This window comes from Microcaecilia unicolor, chromosome 1, assembly GCF_901765095.1.
Source record: "Microcaecilia unicolor chromosome 1, aMicUni1.1, whole genome shotgun sequence".
NCBI lineage: Eukaryota > Metazoa > Chordata > Amphibia > Gymnophiona > Siphonopidae > Microcaecilia > Microcaecilia unicolor.
The window spans coordinates 339,683,367-339,705,034 of record NC_044031.1 but is presented as its reverse complement, the minus strand read 5'-3'; the positions used below and the strand labels follow the sequence as shown (position 1 = coordinate 339,705,034).

Sequence of the window (21,668 nt, the reverse complement as noted above, 5' to 3'; positions counted from 1 at the left end):
CTGCTAGAATTACGGCAATAATTCATGTGCCCAAGAGAGATGAAGGTGAGGGATATGGTGATTGTGTTCTTCAGTCAATGAATTCAAAGTTCAGTCAAAAGACATGATGAATTGGTTCATGCAAAGGGGTTACCCAGTAGGGGTTCTTAGAAAGGCATATAAGAGAGCGTTGCACACTCACAGACCCTGGTTATTTTTGCCAAGACAAATATTTGTACATAAGGCTTTAGCCTGTGTGCTCCCGTTTTCTCATCATGCCCCTAAAATAGGACATTTAATACATAGCCACATTGAGCCTGCAAATAGGTGGGGGAATGTGGGATACAAATGCAATAAAATAAATAAATATTAGCATGTCCTAGCTGTGCATTCAGAATTCAGAGAGCACCCCAAGATTGCTTACCGTCAGAAAGCGAATTTGGGGGAGTTGTTAAAGAGATCTACTCCCGATAAGTTAGATGGTCAATACGCCCCCTATGGGAAATGCGTTTATTGTAAATATTCAGTCACTGCCAAGTGGGTCGAAATACCGGGGTACACCAAAAAGTTTTATCTGCAAGGTAAGACATCATGTAATAGTGAAAGAGTGGTTTATTGTATTATGTGTCCGTGCTCGTTATATTACATTGGACACACTAAGCGACAATTAAAACATAGGCTGGCCGAACATATTAGTAATCTCAGAACTCACAAAAAAGAAGCACCTTTGGTGGCTCATTGGACCACACAAAACCATGAGATTGAAGATTTAAAGTGTTTAGTATTGGTGCAAGTTGCTCCCCATAGGGGGGTGACGTCAGTGCATAACTGTTTGCAATAGAACAGCGCTACATTTTTGCATGGGATACGGTGGCCCCCCAAGGGTCTTAATCTGGAAGTAGAATGGTTATAATCCTTGGTAATTGTTACTAAGGGGAGTTTCAAACGGGGGTTTTTAATCCTCGGAAGAGGAAGACACTGGTGCAAAGTTTGGGGGCGGAACTCTGGATCCTCCACAGTCCCGGTGGTAAGCAGCCATTAAGCGTATTAATAATAATGTTATAAGGTTAAATTTAGATAGTTTTTTGAGATATTGAGATGACTTGGTATGGGTATGTGTTATTGATTTGTTACAGGTTACGGGGAGTGGTTCCTCCTGATGAAGTAAACCACGAAATGCGGTCTTGCATTGAGGAACTAGAGTTATGTCATTAAGTTGACTTTATTAACGGTTTTTCATGGAAGCCTTCTAGCTGCTGTGCAGTGTTGCCACGCAAGTAGCCAAGTATGATGATCAACTGTGGGAGATACAATTGAGGCCAGACTATATACCAAGACTTATCATCATGCTATGCATTTGGAGTCCTATTTATTAGGAACAACAGTCACTTTGACTCTGGGATTACAACAACGCGGGCCACTATGTAAAAGCGGCCTGTGTTAGCCACTTTGGAACTTTCTGATTCAAGTGTGTGGAAGGAACATTTTGCAGTATCATCAAAAGTCAAGGGAAGACATTAGATTTGAATTCTAAGTGCAAATATTGCAATGTAATTTTAACGTGATGCACGTGTGGTTGGTAATGTATGAGGTTTCTTTAACGGTGTGGATGATGCTGTGAAAGGGATGCGAAAGTGAGTCCCATGAAAACTGAGGGATATTGTTGATAATATATGTGCATATATGGGTAACAATAAAAGTGTTTATGTTTATCAGAATTATCTATTGGAGTACTTTATGGTAAATTGTACCTTTATAGTGCCCAAGACAGAAGGTACTTTTTACCAAATTTGGGATCCAAGGCGAGACAGTACCTCTCTTCAGGTACCTCACATTCACATGGAAACCTTTCATTCCCTAATCATGACAGGACTAAGGAGTTTATCTCTTGATCTCACAGAGACATACCTCCTTATTCTAGCAAAAAAAATCATACCTCCATAGCCTAGCAAAGAATTCTAGAAATTCCTCATTTAAACATTTTATTTGGTTTCGTCGGACAGAAAGATAAGAAAAACAAAAGTGATACAGAACAGCTTAACTCTTCTATAACTGTGTGTGCAATCCACAGGTTCTTCATACACTTAAAAATCAAAGTTTACAAAACCTGCTCACCTTCACATCAAAACCAAATAGATTGCAATGAAAGCACTGAACCCCCCCCCCCCCCCCCCCCCCCCCAATACCGCTATACCCCTTTGTTATACTAAATAATGGTTGGGATTTCAGGAGGACTAAAACTCAATTCATTAAACAAATTTGAGGCAATTAGAAATTAAAAATAGAATGGGGCTGATATTCAGACCGCAGGAGTTAGCCGAGCTAACTCCTGCGGTCAGTGCCAAACCCAGATATTCAGTGCTGGGCTATTTCCGGTGACTGGCATTGAAAATCTGGTTAATCTTTGGCCAGTTTGAACATAACCGGCTGTGTTGATATTTAGACTTAGCCGGTTATGTTCAAACTGGCCAAAGATACCCTAAGTATTCACTTGGCCAAATAGAGCCGCTAAAGTGGGGCTGAAAATTGATGGATAATCGATTATATCCGCAGATATAACTGGCTAACCGCTATCTGGAGATATTCAGTGGGAGATAGCTGGCTATCCCCCGCTGAATGTAGCCAGATAGCCAGTTATGAGGCATTTAACCGGCCAGGTACCGATCCTGGCCGGTTAAATGCTTTTAAATATTGGGAGGAATATATCTTAACTAGTACAGAGAGGCTCATTTTCAAAGCACAAAGACTTACAAAGTTACATAAATCTTGAAAATGAGCACCAAAGTATACCTACTAGAATATAAAGATGTCATCTTAAGGAAAAAAAAAACATCTCATACAATGCTTGAATATAATGGTGGAAAGGCATCCAACAATCCAAAACACCAACGTTTCTCTCAAATTTGATATGTAAGTTTTTCTATGATGAACACATCCCAAGCTTTCCAAACTCATTTTAATAACATAGGAGGCAACTCCCATTTCCTATATCTAGCTACAGTAGATAATGCATCAAATAATACGCAATGTATTAGTACATAAGTTGCCTCCAGTAAGAAAAAAAGATATGTGCCCATAATATGGATCATGGTTTATTAGATATGGAGGCATATTTTCAAAGCATTTAGACTTGCGAAGTTACTTTTGGAACCTGTGGAACTTTGTAAGTCTAAAAGCTTTGAAAATGAGCCTCGTGGTATACCACCTTTCCTAAATAACAAGGCAGATTACAATTAAAATTAAGGAAATCAAAGGAAAGGAATGCTAGAGAAGATAAAATTTAGGGATTCATCAGAAACAGCAATGGAAAGTCTCAAATATTCTTTTCCTTTCATCTACAAGCTGCTTAGATATCAACGGAGATAATTTGCATCCTTTACTCTGCTCTCCCCTTAAACACTCCTGGCTTTCTTTTGCCATTGTTGAAACTTCTCTGTTGGGATCTTTTACATGTCCTGTTTCAATAGTATCCTTCAAGGATGTGTCACTCTGAACCATGCTCTCCTGGGTGGCTGTCGGATTCTCCTCTCCCCCTGATTTAGTTTAAAAGCTGCTCTATCTCCTTTCAAGATGTTAGTGCCAGCACTCCGGTTCCATCCCGGTTAAGGTGGAGTTCATTCTTTTGGAATAAGCTCCCGCTTTCTCAGTTCCTAACAAATCTGAATCCCCTGTACCATCGTCTCAACTACTATGGATGGTCATAATGATCTTTATTTGCCATCATCTCTAAAATTGTATTGATTTGTTATGTTCCATTTAAGGCTTCTGATTTTAGATTTTTACCAGTTAAATACCCTGATGCAAAAAAAAAAAAATGGGTGCTAATTGGATAAATATATTTAAAATTGATAGCATTCTCTCATTGCTATTCCGGCTTGGCTTGCATTCTCTATTTTCTTTGTGCCTTTTCTATGCTGGAAACTCGTAAGTAACACAATCGTACACATTTGAATCAACTGGAAAAGACAGCCAGTGAAAGGAACTGTGGCGTGAAAATACTGATAAATACTGATTTTTGTACCGTCAAAGAACCCTTAATTTGCTGAAAGATAAATACTTAAATTTACAATTAATAAACACTTCAAGACTGAAGCTCTAGTGTATACTGAGGCATATTTTCAAAGCACTTTGGGAGGCTAAGTTCCATAGGTTTCTATGGAACTTTGGGAGGCTAAGTGCTTTGAAAATGAGCCTCATTGTCTCTTGGCTCATATTGGTTCAATAAACAGCATTAGAATCTATTAAAAAAACAAAACAAAAAAACTTGTTTTCTCCAGGGCCAAAGTGCTAAAATGTTGAGCTCAGAGTAAAATTTTTTTTTTCTTCTATACTAAAACTTTCCTTCCATGCCAGAGAGCTTCAGTGAGTCAGAGAGCGACACCGATGACGACAGCAGCTGTTCCAGTTGCTCCGATTCAGAAGTGTTTGATGTGATTGGGGAAATAAAACGGAAGAAAGCTCATCCTGACCGGCTTCACGAGGAGCTCTGGTACAACGATCCTGGACAGGTTTGTAGGCTGAACTGAGAATATACTGATATACCATGGTATTCTTGGAACATCTTTCTCCCCAAAAGTATAGATCCGTGGGAGTATATTAAATAGGAAACATCTTCAGTATTTGAGGGATTATTGTTTTGACTATAATTTGAACGAATAGCAAACACGGACAGTTTTTCAGCCTATGTTGTATAAAATCTGCCATACAGTTCCTCTTCTAAGATAACCATGGAAATAAAAAAGAAATTGTAGGTGCACAAGACAATGTATAAACCTTTCTTCTGTTGTGATGCATCTAACAGACAATGTTCACTTATGTGACACACTGAACACTAAAATCCACAGCTGAACAAAAAACATTAAGGAGTGGATATTCAGCCAGTGGTACTCAGCGTTATGTTGACCACCACTAGTGTTATGCCCATTAATTCAATGCTGGGCCATTTATGGGCTTTGGCATTTAATTTCTGGAACCAGATACACCATAGCCAGTTAAGTGCGATATTCAATACTTAACTGGCTATGGGGCACCACATAAAGATAGGACTGACTTTTATGCGGTCTTATTTATGCAGTGGTCTTGGCCGGTTAAGTGCTGAATATCAGCAATTAAACGATCAAGTGCCGACTTTACCACTAGAACTCCCCCAAAATAGCCATTTTTGCTTTAAGTGCTAACATTTTCAGTGGCACTAACCAGTTAGTCTTGGATTTTGACCATGAAATAGCTGAGTGAACTTCTTCACAGGTCAGAAAAAACTCCCATTCATATTTTTTTTTTCTTTTTCATGCTATATTTAAGAAATAAGTAATTTTGTATTATAGATTTCTGGATCACACTAGAGCTTTAAACTGGAAGGACATCGATTGTAGATTAAATAACGATATGATGCCTGTTTGGTGGTTGTCTCCTGTGAAGAAGTTTGCCCGGCTGTTTCATGGTCAAAATCCAAGACAAATAGCCAAACATCTGAGGTCTTTTCCTCTCTTAACTACTTGACAAAGAAGTAACCAAAACATAGCTTGCAATTGTATATATTTAGAATATTCTTCTCAAGCAAGCTATTTGCCATTTAATAGTTCAACTATAAGTAGTATACTATCAGCCTTATTTTTGAAAGTGATGGGCGCCCAGATTTCGACCCAAATCGGGAGATGGGCGCCCAAATCAGTATAATTGAAAGCCGATTTTAGGCGCCTGCAACTGCACTCCATCTCGGGAACGAACAAAGTTGACGGGGGCGTGTCGGATGCGCGGTGATTAGTGGGTGCAGTGGACTTCATGCAGGTGGACCCAGGCCCATCCCCCCCTACCTGTTACACTTGTGGTGGTTAATGTTGAGCCCTCCAAAACCCACTGTACCCACATCTAGGTGCCCCCCTTCAGCCTTAAGTGCTATGGTAATGGTGTAGAGCTGTGGGCAGTGGGTTTTGGGGGGGCTCAGCACCCAAGGTAAGGGAGCTATGGACTTGGGAGGTATTTAACTTTTTTTTTTTTACTTTTTACAAGTGCCCCCTAGGGTGCCCGGTTGGTGTCCTGGCATGTGAGGGGGACCAGTGCACTACGAATCCTGGCCCCTCCCAAAACCCAATGCCTTGGATTTGTTCGTTTTTGAGCTGGGCGCCTTCAGTTTCCATTATCGCTGAAAGACGAAACCGCCCAGCTCAAATCTGCACATATCTGATGCATTTGCTGGGCACAAACTGTATTATCGAAAAAAAAGATGGGCGGCCATTTTTTTCGAAAATACGGTCTGTCCCGCCCCTTCACGTACCCATTCTTGGACATAGACGCCCATGGACATGGGCGTTCGCGTTTGATTATGCCCCTCTATGCCATACTTTGTATTATTATTTGAATATTTTTACTGCTGTAATTGCCTATTGCTCATGTTTGATCTATTCTTACTGTATACCGCCTTGAGTGAATTCCTTTAAAAAGGCAGTAAATAAATTCAAATAAATACATTAATTAAATAAAATAACCTGGGTAAGTTAGTCACAGATATAGCAGGCTTAAGATATCTGAAATAAGGTATTCTGCTATCTTTAATTGGCTATATTCAGCAGCACTGACTTATAGAAACATAGAACATGACAAGAAAGACGGGGGGCTCATTTTCAAAGCACTTAGCCTTCCAAAGTTCCATAGGTTTCTATGGAACTTTGGAAGGGTAAGTGCTTTGAAAATATGCCTCTGTGGCTTAGCCAGTCCAGCTCAATAGCAGCACCAGCTCATCCAGACTATCCTTTCAAATACTCAATTTGCTTCTAGGATATCTTGATATATAGGGACCCTTTTCTAAGGTGTGCTAAGCCCTAATTCTGGCTTAGTAAGCCAAAAAAGACTTACCATAGGGTGACCTAAAACATCTTGCGGTAATTTTCCCTTTTGCTCATGCTAACCAGGCAGTATTTATTTGTTTGGAATTTTTTTTTGGAGGTGTCATAGGGGTAGAGAATGGGCGTGGAAACACTATTCAGGTAGTGGGGTCATCTTCGACTCCTCTCTCTCTGCACATATTCAACAGACTGCTAAAACCTGTCGTTTCTTTTTCTATAATATCACCAAAATTTGTCCTTTCTGAGCACACTAGCAGAACCCTTATCCACACTCTTATCACTTCTTGTTTCAACTATTGCAACTTGCTTTTCACAGGTCTCCTACTTAGCCATCTCTCTCCTCTTCAGTCTGTTCAAAATTTTGCTTCACGACTTATGTTCTGCCAGTGTCGCTATTCTCATATTAACACCTCAAGTCACTTCACTGGCTCCCTATCCGTTTCTGCATACAGTTCAAACTCCTCTTATTGACTACAAGTGCATTCACTCTGCAGCTCCTCAGTACCTCTCCACTGTTATCTCTTCTTACACTCCTCCCCTGGAACTTTGTTCACTGGGTAAATCTCTCTTATCTTCACCCTTCTCCACTGCTAACTCCAGACTCTGTTCCTTTATCTTGCTGCATCATATGTCTGGAATAGACTTCCTGAGCAGGTACATCAAGCTCCATCTCTGGCCGTCCTGATCTAGGCTAAAAGCCCACCTTTTTGATGCTGCTTTTAACTCCTAACCCTTACTAACTTTTCTCTCCAAATTACTTGAGCGTGCTGTTCACCGCCGCTGCCTTGATTTTCTCTCTTCACATGCTATTCTTGACCCACTACAATCTGGTTTTCGCCCTCTCCACTCATCCGAAACTGCGCTTACTAAAGTCTCCAATGACCTATTACTGGCTAAATCCAGAGGTCAATATTCCATCCTCATTCTTCTTGATCTTTCCGCTGCTTTTGACACTGTCGATCACAGCATACTTCTCGATACCCTGTCCTCACTTGGATTCCAGGGCTCTGTCCTTTCCTGGTTCTCTTCCTACCTCTCCCTCCGCACCTTTAGTGTTCACTCTGGTGGATCCTCTTCTACTTCTATCCCTCTGCCTGTTGGCGTACCTCAGGGTTCTGTTCTTGGTCCCCTCCTCTTTTCTATCTACACTTCTTCCCTTGGTTCATTAATCTCATCCCATGGCTTTTCCTACCATCTCTATGCTGATGACTCCCAAATCTACCTTTCTACCCCTGATATCTCACCTTGCATCCAAACCAAAGTTTCAGCGTGCTTGTCTGACATTGCTGTCTGGATGTCTCAACGCCATCTGAAATTAAATATGACCAAAACCAAGCTTCTCATTTTACCCCCCAAACCCACCTCCCTGCTCCCTCCGTTTTCTATTTCTGTTGATGGCTCTCTCATTCTCCCTGTCTCCTCAGCTCGAAACCTTGGGGTCATCTTTGACTCTTCTCTCTCCTTCTCTGCTCATATCCAACAGATTGCCAAGACCTGTCGTTTCTTTCTTTACAACTTCCGTAAAATCCGCCCCTTTCTTTCCGAGCACTCTACCAAAACCCTCATCCACACCCTTGTCACCTCTCGTTTAGACTACTGCAATCTGCTTCTTGCTGGCCTCCCACTTAGTCACCAGTCCCCTCTACAGTCAGTTCAAAACTCTGCTGCCCGTCTCGTCTTCCGCCAGGGTCGCTTTACTCATACTACCCCTCTCCTCAAGACCCTTCACTGGCTCCCTATCCATTTTCGCATTCTGTTCAAACTTCTTCTACTAACCTATAAATGTACTCACTCTGCTGCTCCCCAGTATCTCTCCACACTCGTCCTTCCCTACACCCCTTCCCGTGCACTCCGCTCCATGGATAAATCCTTCTTATCTATTCCCTTCTCCACTACTGCCAACTCCAGACTTTGCGCCTTCTGTCTCGCTGCACCCTACGCCTGGAATAAACTTCCTGAGCCCCTGTGTCTTGCCCCATCCTTGGCCACCTTTAAATCTAGACTGAAAGCCCACCTCTTTAACATTGCTTTTGACTCGTAACCACTTGTAACCACTCGCCTCCACCTACCCTCCTCTCTTCCTTCCCATTCACATTAATTGATTTGATTTGCTTACTTTATTTATTTTTTGTCTATTAGATTGTAAGCTCTTTGAGCAGGGACTGTCTTTCTTCTATGTTTGTGCAGCGCTGCGTACGCCTTGTAGCGCTATAGAAATGCTAAATAGTAGTAGTAGTAGTAATTCCCACCTTAAGTAATTCCCTTATCTCTTATTTGTCCTGTTGTCTGTTCTAATTAGACTGTAAGCTCTGTTGAGCATGGACTGTCTCTTTATGTCTAGTGTACAGCACTGTGTACATCTAGTAGCGCTATAGAAATGGTAATTAGTAGTAGTGCGTTCACTGGTAAGTGCTCCCACATTAATTATTTGCAGTTGCCACATGCTAATAATATTAGTGCATAACCTGCAAATAAACAAATTAAAATGTCCTATTTTATGGACCTGCTAGAAATTGGCTTAGCTTAAAGTCCTGTGTTGGGACGCGCTAAGCCCATTTCATAGCACATCATAGTAAAAGGCCCCTTAGTTCTTGTTCCACTGGCTGCCACACTGCCCCAAAACTTAATAGATATATTTCCATGTTTTATTTCAATCGTTTTTATTGATGGTAGGTGTAAAGCATCTTTTACATGTCAAAGCGTCAAGAAACTAATCCAATAAACAGTCAAATTCAACAGGCTCAACACCATCGTAACCCCTTTTCGCCCTCAGTGTTTACTCCCCTCCCTTCCCCCCACATACCCCTGATCAACGTGTAACGATAAAACATTTCTTGTGTAAGTCTGCTTAACTTTATCGCACTCAGCCTCTAGGATACACTACAAATCTGGCAGTGGCTCCATCTGACTCCAAGCGTCCAACTGGGGACTGTACTCTTATGGCACCCAGTTGATAAGCAACATCTCAAGCAAGTGTGAGCCACTGTTCATTGATCCAAGTTGTACCCGGCTGAACATCGGAGTCGCTTTCAATGTCAAACCCTTACTGATACCTCAGCACTACAATCTCCAAGATCCCTTTAACTAACAAGGTGTAAGGTGGCAAAATAAAAGCCAACAGGCACTACCAGCTAGTGGATCTCAAACCAAACCCTGCACTCTAAACCCTCCCCCTGCAAACCACCCTGCCCCCCCCTTCCCCCATCCCTCCCCTCCCCCCGAGTTTCCATGGTGTACCGATCAGCAATTCAGAACTCTACTGCGTGCCACTGGGGTCAATGAATCCCAAAAGGGTGCCCACCTCCTACAAAACTCTTCTCTTCTGGCCGATGCAAGATCCCCTACCCCCCTGCATTCCAGCTCGCACAAAGAAATCATCCTGAACCTCCATTGCTGGAAAGTTGCGGGTTCCGCCACTATCCATTGAATTATTACTTTCTTGCCCATAAGCACCACCCGCTTTAGGAATGGCCTGAGCCCAACTACCCCTGGGGTCGCTATTTGGAATAAATCAAACAGCTGGGATGCGTGTGGCGTCCAAGTCACTCCCCAGAGAGCCGACACATGCCCCACCACACGCTTCCAAAACGCCAATACGCGCGGGCACTGCCAGAACATGTGTCCAAGGCCCGCCAGGGAGTGTGCGCACTTAGCACAGGCATCGTCCATACGCATGGCTGCCCTCATTGCCCTGTGCGGGGAAAAATACATTCGCATTACAAACTTGTAAAGGGTTTCTCGCAGCGTCACATTGCAGACTCTTATGTATCAACACCGCAACTCCCCCTTCTTACCGTTGGCTGACACAAAAAAGCAGTCCCTCACCCATCGCTGTTTTAACTTTAAGTGTTCTACGTCAGATAATTTGGTTTCTTGTAAACAGGTCAGTGAGACATTGTGACACTGGAGGGTAGTTAAAATTTTTGTACGTTTAATAGGAGAAGTGATGCCACACACATTCCAAGATATTATTCTAGGCACTGGTAGTTTAGCCAGGATTTCTAATCTGCAGTCTAACAAAAATCCAATCTCGCCGAGGGTCCAGAACTCTCGGGTGCCCAACCTTCGCCCCAGAGCCCAAAACCCTGACACATCTTGCAAGAATCTCTCTTACCCCCTCAACACCCAACACAGCACTACCATCCCCTTCGGACACCATGGAATACCCGAGACCCAGTTGCCCTGCCCCCCTCCCACAATCCAACCTCGCCCCCCCCCCCCTTCCTGACCCCACCCCTATACCTCTCAGAACCATTCTCCTCCATGTAGCCACAGAGAAGCCTGTCCGTGATCACGCAATGATACCAGGAGGAGTCTCATCCTCACTCATAATCAATTCTTACCCATTAGCCACACCTAGAAGTTAAAGGCACCCTCATCCGTTCGTCTCTCATACACCTCCCCTCTCCCTACATTCCCACTGACTGTGTTTTGTAACTCTCCCCGTATTGTCCTTACACACCTTACACTTATATACCCCACCCCTGCTCAACTCACCGATCAAACCGCACTACCCACCTCACACTTAACCTTACTCACTGCCAGACACTCACGCATCCCCAGCTCACCCACCCTCCAAGAAACTCTTATACGTGATTCTGTAATACCTTAAGGATAACTCAGAAAAACAGTGCTTTAAAAATGTCCACATGCAAGTCCAGCCCCGTCATACCAGCTCGCCGGGGCGATACTCTCAGCCTGTACACTCCGGCCGCTGTCACGTCTCCTCCTGACTCACTCTCCCGCCGCTTGTTGTTCCGGGACTCCGTTGAGCCAGGTCATCGCACTCTCCGGTGTCTCGTGTGAGCGCCACTGCCCATTGTGCTAGATTTTTAGCACCGCGGGATAGCGAACTTGGAATTTATATTTCCTTTCAATCAAACGGGTGCAGACCTCAGAGTATTGGCGGCGCTTCTCTGCAAGCGGCGCAGAGTAGTCTTGAAAGACCTGCACTTGAGCTCCCTCGTAGCAGACTTCCTCTTTGTGCTGGTGGTAGTACGGAAGACATGCGTCTTTCTGAGCCGAGTTGAGGAACTTCGCTATTACTGTTCTTGGGCGTCGTTCACTTCAATGCGCCCGCTCGAGTTTGACCGGGTCCGTCTCCTCCTCTTGCGCTGCCATTGGGCTCAGCCAGCGCTCCAGCACCCGGCGTAGGGATCTCTCCGGCACGGTCTCCGGAATACCCAGGAAGCGAAGGTTATCTCAACGAGACCTGTTTTCCAGGTCCTCTATCTTGTTTTGTTGTTCCGCTACCAGCTCCTGAAGTCTCGTCAGTTCCGCGCTGCTCCCCTGGGCGCCATCTTCCAGGTTGGACACGCGGCACTCTAATTCACCAGTACGCCGGGCTAATTCGGTCGTGATTTGTGAGATACCGGTCAGTTGCTCCGACAAGTTTTACAGGCGCGGTTCCAAGGCGAGCACTACCGCGTTGGTGAGTTCTGCTATTGCCGCCTCAGTGCAGGTAAGCTGCGGGGCCTGTCCTTGGTCCGCCATCTTGTCTTCCACAAGTTTAGCTCGCTCCGACCCTTTTTTTGCCGTTTTTGCAGCCATTCTGCTTTTTGGTGTGCGATATCTGTCCATACGCTCCACCAGGTTTTATTCCAGGCAAAAGGCAGGCTAATTTGGATCTTCCAGTGTCAATTCCAAGGGATTGAGGATGAGACCCTCGAGCAGGAGGCAAAAACACGTCTGCCTCCTCTCACTGCATCACGTGATCCCTATTTCTATGTTTTTAATGGTTAGCATGGTGCACTTCTGGGTGACTGTTGGCATTTGCTCCCGTTTTAGTTTAAAAGCTGCTCTGTCTCCTTTTTAAATGTTAGCACCAACAGCTTGATTCTATGCCAGTTAAGGAAGAGTCCATACTTTAAGAACAGACTCATCCTTTCCTAGAATGTTGCCCAGTTCTTAAGAAATCTAAATCTCTCATCCCTGCACCATCGTCTCAACTATGCATTGAGACTTCGGAGCTCTTCCTGCCTCTTGGGTCCTGAGCATGGAAGGGGGAGCATTTCTGAAAATGCTACCCTGGAGGATCTGGATTTCAGCTTTCTACCTAAGAGCCTAAATTTGGCTTTCAGAGCTTCCCTCCCAAATTTTCCTATGTTTATACCAAGACACCAGGCTGTTCCTCAGCACTATCTAAAATCCCATCTAGGTGACGTTTGAGGTTTGCCACCTTCGCACCAGGCAGGCAAGTGACCATACGATTTTCACATTTTCAGGAAGTCTCTCAAGACCTACTTATTTGGGCAAGCTTACCCTAAAGATCCCGTCCTGCCTCTCTGATTCCTGGACTCCAACTCATATAAAGATCTTGTGGACTTAACCCTGTACCTTCCCGCCACCTATATCACTTTCAGTTTATTGTATTTTCCTGTTTGTTAACTAAGTGTTGTAAGCCACATTGAGCCTGCCAGCGGTGGGAAATTGTGGGGTATAAATGATATAAATAAATAAATAAAATCTGCATGCCTAATGATCAAATCACCAACTACAGTAGCTGTTCTAACCCTTTTCCTCCTGGGCAGAAGCTCCTGGAGACACATCCTCAGTGTGAGAGGATATTGCATCCCCTGATGGACAGGTCCTGGGTATAGGATTACTTCCTACTTCATTAAGGTGATGCTCTCCTTTTAGATGCTGCCAGACTGGAGGTGGGACTTCTCTATAATGTACCTGTAGACCTTTTCTATGTACCTCTCTGTCTCTCTTAGCTCCTCCAAGTCTGACATCCTGCCTTATTGTGGATATCCTATCTCTTTTCAGACTTTTCACCCTGTCTCCTTCCAGGAATTACATCTTGACTTTGGCAGAACTAACATCCTGTTTTTTCCATGGCTGACATCCTGTTTCTTACAGGACTGACATTCTGTCACTCTATGGAACTTTTATCCAGTTACTTCAAGGGTCTTACATCCTAATCTAATACTGTATCACCATTTCTAGACCACCTTTACACTACAGAGTGGAGCGAAAGCAGTTAAGAATCCTATACCATTAAAGCACTGATCTCCTGTCTCTTCAGGTCTGGCATATGGTCCTTGGTGGGATAGCCATCCTGTTTCCTTGCAGGACTACCATGATACCTATTTCGGGGCTGGCATCTTGCCCTTTTACAGGGCTGGTGTTATCTTTACAGGTCTGGCATTCTGTATAATTTTAGACTTGCATCCTATCTTCTTAAGGGGTTGGCATCCTGGTTCTTCTCAGGAGTGGCATCATATATTTTGCCAAGATGGCATCCTTTCTGTGGGTAGGGCTGGGGCCTTGTATCTGGGCTGGATTGGCATCCTGTCTCTGAGCAGGAATGGCATGTGGTCACAGGATAGTCATCCTAGCTATGGTTTATTACATGTCCATTTCTCAGCATTGGCAATCTTTTCTTTCCACAGAATTAGTAAACAGCTCAGACTATGTTTGCCATAACTGCATAGCATGTCTTTTTACAGGTGGGGCAACCTTTACCTTTTTGCTTTAAGCAGCCCAGACTAGACATGCCCCATTTTATTTTACAGCTTTCTCGTGCTGATTATACTACATCTTTTATACTTAACTATAGGTCCTCACCATGCTGCAGCTTCACAGAATTGGCAAACCCTCTTGCACATAATTTCTCATTGGATTTCCCTTTAGGGTCTCTGATAGTCTTATTCCGAATCTATCTTGAATGATGTTTTCTACAGTCTTTTCCCCGATTTACTGGCTACTCTAGGGATGGTCTATAATTCTTTACTTGGAGATAGTTATCTTTCGCTCACAGTATCTCTTTCATGGGCCATTAATTTATATGCTTCACCTTTGCTGGTTGCCTTCTCAGTTTCCTTGAGGTTCACCTATTTCTTATCTCTCCTGCATATCATAGTCAATAGAATTTTTCTTAGGTTTCTGGATGCTGTGATTTCATGCTTCCTTTCAGATGCTTTGGATTCTAATCTAATGCTTGGATTTCCGGTTTGCTTGGCACCAGTAGACCAGGAAGGCTGACTTCAATCTCTGCTATTCACAGTATGTTGTGGTATTCTTGAACACTATTTTAAATATTCTATCTTACGTTGCTTTGCGTTTGTAAGTGAAAAGTTCATATATGTATACTGGATACAGGGTAACTTTATAACAGATTGTCTATGTTTGAAGGTGGAGAAGATACCTCTTTTAGCCTATATGTCTTTATAAAATACTAGCACACATCCTGCAGAAATGCTTGACTGAAGGTGCAGATGTTAGGCATATAAATTACCACTCTATGTATGCTCTGCCCAAATCTCTTCCCTAAGCACGCCTACTCTAAAAGGATGTTCCAGCTTGAACCATGTATTCTTTTACGCCTGACTTAACTCTGTAAGAGGTCTTTTACACATGAAAAAGTGTTATAAAATTACCTCAAAATCTGACGCGGAAACTCACATGTTTGTCATCAAGGCTTCAGCTCTGGCGATTGACAAGGTACCTCATGAAAGGCTACAGAGGAAATTGGAGGGTCATGGGATAGGAGGAAAAGTCCTATTGTCGATTAAAAACTGGTTGAAGGATAGGAAACAGAGAGTGGGGTTAAATGGGCAGTATTCACAATGGAGAAGGTAGTTAGTGGGGTTCCTCAGGGGTCTGTGCTAGGATCGCTGCTTTTTAATATATTTATAAAAGATTTAGAGATGGGAGTAACTAGCGAGGTAATTAAATTTGCTGATGACACAAAGTTATTCAAAGTTGTTAACTCGCGGCAGGATTGTGAAAAAATTACAGAAGGACCTTACGAGACTGGGACACTGGGCGGCTAGATGGCAGATGACGTTTAATGTGAGCAAGTGCAAGGTGATGCATGTGGGTAAAAAGAACCCGAATTATAGCTACGTCATGCAAGGTTCCACATTAGGAGTTATGGACCAAGAAAGGGATCTGGGTGTCATCGTCAATAATACACTGAAACATTCTGCACAGTGTGCTGCTACGGCTCGGAAAGCGAATAGAATGTTGGGTATTATTAGGAAAGGTATGGAAAACAGGTGTGAGGATGTTATAATGCAGTTATATCGCTCCATGGTTCGACCGCACCTTGAGTATTGTGTTCAATTCTGGTAGCCGCATCTCAAGAAAGATATAGTGGAATTGGAAAAGGTGCAGGGAAGGGCGACTAAAATGATAGCGGGGATGGGACGACTTCCCTATGAAAAAAGACAAAGGAGGCTAGGGCTTTTCAGCTTGAAGAAGAGACGGCTGAGGGGAGACATGATAGAGGTATATAAAATAATGAGTGGAGTGGAACAGGTGGATGTGAAGCGTCTGTTCACGCTTTCCAAAAATACTAGGACTAGGGGGCATGTGATGAAACTACAGTGTAGTAAATTTTAAACAAATCGGAGAAATGTTTTCTTTACCCAGCGTGTAATTAAACTCTGGAATTCGTTGCCAGAGAACGTGGTGAAGGCGGTTAGCTTGGCAGAGTTTAAAAAGGGGTTAGAAGGTTTCCTAAAGTCCATAAACCGCTACTAAATGGACTTGGGAAAAATCCACAATTCCAGGAATAACATGTATAGAATGTACGTTTGGGAAGCTTGCCAGGTGCCCTTGGCCTGGATTGGCCGCTGTCGTGGACAGGATGCTGGGCTCGATGGACCCTTGGTCTTTTCCCAGTGTGGCATTACTTATGTACTTATGTACTTATATCCATTCCTGTGTCTTTCATAAGCATTCATAAGTCAAATACTTTCAACAGATTTTATTTTTGTGTATGTGTTTGTTTTCTTTTTAACTTAAAAGTGTACTTTCCTTTACATGCCTCATGTCAAGATCAATAGGAGCGCTGAGCGTATTGGCTCTGAGCTACTTCAGGGTTGCTCCCACTAGGAAATTGAAATGTGAACAGAGAAGGAAATTTTTTTGAGGAAGTGAAAACCTGGTGATCCTGTCTTCTTTTTCTCCCCCCCCCCCCCCAAAAAAAAAATTTTCAGATGAACGATGGTCCTCTTTGTAAGTGCAGCTTCAAGGCCCGACGCACAGGAATTCGGCACAGCATCTACCCAGGAGAAGAGGTAAAGGGCTCTGAATTGCTGGGAGTGTTACTATGTTTTTATTATCTGAGAGGGAAAAGATATACTCTGTAATTGGTCATTTTCCTGTTGCCTTAATAATAGCTGTAGGCCTTCCTCTTTCCCATATAATCTTTGGGGCCTGTGCAATAAAATCCATGATTAAAAAAAAAAAAAGTTAAAGGCATTACTGACTCATGTGGAAACTCCCTGGTTTAAACCCTAGGTCTGATGGTCTGCTTCTGAGGTCAGCTGGGAATGAGAAGGCTATAGAGGTAGCATTTACATCCCCCTTGAGATGGGACAGTCGAAATTGTGCTGTAGAGAGTCACCTATATTCAGGGCCTGTAATTGCAGGTTCCCCAGTGAAGGACCGTAAACTATAATGACTAGACTATGCATATTGAGGGGGATCGCATAGGTTGAAAATTCATGAGTAACTGCAAATAAAGGCTCATTGCACCAGGATTGCAGCCCTGGTTCTAGCTGGTCTGGAAACCCAAAGGAGTAGAAGGAAACTACCAGGTCAGATAAACCCAAACATTTACTTTGTGCCTTGATAATGTTTTTTTTAGTTTGAAATATCTTTATTAAATCATCAACACAGCATTGAAGAGAATGCAAACCAATACAAGGCTATGAATGACTATCAAAGTAAACAATGCAATAAACGAGGTGAAAATAATGTAGAGGAACTGCAACCCTAGGTTCCCCATCTCCCCCCTCCCCCTTCTCTCCCCTACCCCTTCTCTATATGAAACTGCATATGCAGAAGCCAAAAATACGCAAACTAATACCCCCACCCTCTTCCCACCCATCCAAAACGTCACCAGTGATTCAAACATACATAAATGAGGTCTCCTCTGTTGACCGATATAACCCATCACAGTTCCAAGGAATTCAAAAAATGAGAGTGAACACTCGTTGATAACGTACTCAGATAGGGAGTCCACAACTTGAGAAATCATTTCTTAGCCCTAAGCCCTCTAGTTTCCACCATATGTCTCTCCATAAGTAAAAGTTCCTGTATCTTGTTCCTCTACAGTGTGATTGTTGGGGGTGTATTTTGAATCCAGTGTAACAAGAGACAATGTTTTGTAATTAGCATAGCTTACGGGGGAACAGAGTTGTAATCTGTGTTCACTCTACCTCATTTTTCATATAGTCCAGAAGACAAGCGAGATGGTGTAGCGTCCCAAGAACAGTCATACATGCGGCTCGGAGCCACAAAGAATGCCAGAACCGGCATTTGGGACAATCCCAATGCAATGTGTATATGTCACATCCACTGCGCCACACTTAAGACAAGTCCCAACTGTGGAGAGACCCACCTTTTAGCCCAAGATGGATGTATAGAGATGCGCATGAGAAATTTGTAGTGCAGTTCCTGAAGTTGTATGCTTGGTCCATTTTTCAAACTAATCAGAAAATCGTCCATGGAATGCTGGACAAAATGTTGATTCCATTTATGCAGTATTGCTGAGGGAGCCGGCACACCAAAGGTCATCTTTAAACTCTGATAAGATCGGCCCACCAGGCCTTTTTGTACTGCTGCCTGTGGCCATTGTTCTTCAAAAAAGGATTCCTCAAAGTCAATCCTACATGTCTGAAAAAGTGAATGAACATAATGATACAACTGATAATATGCTAACCAATCACAGGTAGGGAGGTCATAAGTTCGCTGAAGCATCTCATATGAGAGCATACGTGGTTCATCCTCTTCTAACATGTGATGGAGCAAGGTGACATCTTGTCAGTCCCAATCCTTAAATCATGCTTGCTGTAAGCCTGGTGGAAAATCTGCATTCCCAAGAATCGGGAGGTATCTTGAGCAATGGGCATGCAGTTGAAATCGCTTGTGGACATAGGTCCATGCCCATCATAAAGGCTTCAATAGTGGGTGCATTCATAAGGACTTAGGAAGGTCTTTACTTTTAATGTGGAAGCCCAATGAGAAATCTGCATTAAGCAAACTTTCAATAGCATAATTGCAAAACTCTGGCGTGCCACAGATCCAGTCTCTGATCTGGCAGAGATGACAAGCTATCGTATATACCTTTAAATCCGGCAGTCCTATTCCACCATCTCTACGATGTAGCTGCAAAAGGAAAAGGTTAGTATGAGACTTCCTCCCCCCTCCCCACCACAGAATAGTATTCCAACATTGCTGGTTTCATAATGAAAGGTAAGTGCTGGAGAGGATAGAGCCACTTCGGAAGCAGAACCATTTTGATTACCTCCCCCATAAAGACAGGGGCAAAAGCACCCAATGTGCGCACAATTGTTTAGATGTTTGTAACAAAGCAGGAATATTAGAGGACACATGGGAAGGACTATGGGGGCTTGTAAGACCCAAATATCTGAAGGTGTCTGTAACCTAACGTAAGGGAAATGTACCTGGCCACTCTGCAGCTATTTCCTCCCGTAAAACTAAGGGGCTGAGATTTATCTGCGTTAATCCACAACCCCGAGAACAAACTATAGGACTGTAAAATATCCAGAGCTCTGGGAAGAGATAATATCAGCTATGTTAATGCTGCCACAAGATCATCAGCAAATAAAGCTAACATGTTGATATTTACCCATAGGTATCCCATTCACTTGAGGATCCTGTATAAGTTTAAGAGCTAAAGGTTCTATACATAAGACAAACAGAAGAGGCGACAAGGGGCACCCCTGACATGTACCACGGTGCACTGGAAGGGGGTCAGATAGAACTCCATTAACCAAGACTCGAGGTCAGCATAAAGGGTCCGTAGCATATCAAGAATTGGGCCACTGAATCTAAAACACTGAAGGACCGCTCACAGATAGACCCAGGATACAGTGTTGAAGGCCTTTTCAATATCAAAGCTAATTAGGACAGCATCTAGACTGCATCTGCTTACCATCTCCAAGGCTCCCAATAAAGCTCGGACATTTGACACCGAATTCCTCCCCTTAAGAAATCCCACCTGATGGGGGCTATTAACCTAGGCAGTATGCCCTGCAAATTAGTAGCTGTAATTTTGCGTATAATTTAATATCGACTTTCAAAAGGGAAATTGGTCGATACGAGCTAGTTAATTGAGCATCATGACCCGGTTTTAAAATAGACAAGATAGTAGCCTTCCTCATAGTATCTAGAAACTGGACCCACCCATAGCGCCTCATCATAAACTGCCTGCAATGATGGAATCACCTGCTGGTCTAGGAGTTTATAGAATTCCATCGAGAGCTTCCGGGCTAAAGTTTATAAGGCTAACTGTACCTCCTCCTGCTGCATAGGAGCATTAAGAAGGTCTGAGGAGTGGCCTAGTGGTTAGGGTGGTGGACTTTGGTCCTGGGGAACTGAGGAACTGAGTTCGATTCCCACTTCAGGCACAGGCAGCTCCTTGTGACTCTGGGCAAGTCACTTAACCCTCCATTGCCCCAGGTACAAATAAGTACCTGTATACAATATGTAAGACGCATTGAGCCTGCCATGAGTGGGAAAGCGCGGGGTACAAATGTAACAAAATAATAAATCGTCCTCCTGCAAAGTTGGAGTGGGCACATCCTGAAGAAAGACATCTGGGCCTGAGCATCTGAATCCCACGCTGTATAAAGCGTAGCATAATAATTGTGCAAAAAGTGAGTAATCCATTTATTGACAGTGACCTTGGCACCCATAGGACCTCTAAGGACAGGAGCAAAATGGGGCCCACCTCAGCCCGAACTAATCTAGCAAGATAGGTTCCCATCCGGTTGCCATTTTTAAAGAAAAGATGGTAGCTAAACTGGAGCATTTTAACAGTCCAGCTGTAGATAAGGCTGTTAAGGGCATTTTGCAATTGAATACATTGCTCCCTGTTATCTCAGGTTAAATTTTGTGCTAAAGCCATATAAGCCTTCTTGAGCTGAGCATGGAGCAGTAAAATTTGCCTATTTAATCGTTTGATACAGACATCAGGTAAGAAATTATTGCTCCACTCATCACCACTTTTCCTGTTTCTCAGATGAGACCCAGCATGGATTGATGATGTTGGTTATTAATACTATAAGTCTCCCACTGCATCACCAAATAAGGGGTAAAGGATTTGTCGTCAGCCAAAAAGATGGAATTTTCCAAAAAGGAGGGCACTCGTGACGTAAATTGTCCCAGTTGTACCATTGCATGATCTGATATCCCCCCCCCCCCTCCCAGTATGTTATCAATCATATGCACTGAATTAAAGGTATGCTCAGAAAGCAGAATATAATCAAGGTGGCTTTCTGCAAGATGTGCTCTGGGTATATTTATTTATTTATTGCATTTGTATCCCACATTTTCCCACCTATTTGCAGGCTCAATGTGGCTGACAGAAACCTGTTATGGCATCGCCATTCTAGGGTAGCAGATACAATTGGTGTTACAACAAGATCAGGGATGAGAAAAAAGATCTATACAGACAGTTATAGAAAGATGACTATCAGAATAGGGTGAAGTGGTGAAGTGTTATAATTAAGCTATGGATTCCCATTGTAGGCCTTTTTGAAGAGATAGGTTTTCAGAGATTTGCGAAAGTTAGTTATTTCGTTAATCGTTTTCAAGCCAGTTGGTAGTGGATTCCATAGCTGCGTGCTCATGTAGGAGAAGCTAGTCGCATGTGTTAGCTTGTATTTTAATCCTTTACAGTTGGGGAAGTGTAGATTAAGGAATTTGCGGGCTGTTCTTTTAGCATTTCTGGGAGGCAGGTACACGAGGTCTAGCATGTAACTCTGGGCATCTCCGTGGATGATTTTGTGAACAATCATGCAGATCTTGAACGCGATACGCTCTTTAAGTGGGAGACAGTGAAGTTTCTCTCTTAGGGGTTTTGCA

The 21,668-nt window shown here is 43.2% G+C and overlaps 1 protein-coding gene across 1 annotated transcript in view; it reads left to right on the top strand.

The window, feature by feature from the left end:
- DROSHA (drosha ribonuclease III) overlaps positions 1 to 21,668 on the top strand; it is a 552,432-nt gene that overhangs the window by 104,772 nt on the left and 425,992 nt on the right. The window contains exons 5-6 of the mRNA XM_030216759.1: positions 4,333 to 4,487; positions 16,769 to 16,849. Of these exons, the coding sequence (XP_030072619.1) occupies positions 4,333 to 4,487; positions 16,769 to 16,849 (236 nt within the window). The remainder of the gene's footprint in view (positions 1 to 4,332; positions 4,488 to 16,768; positions 16,850 to 21,668) is intronic.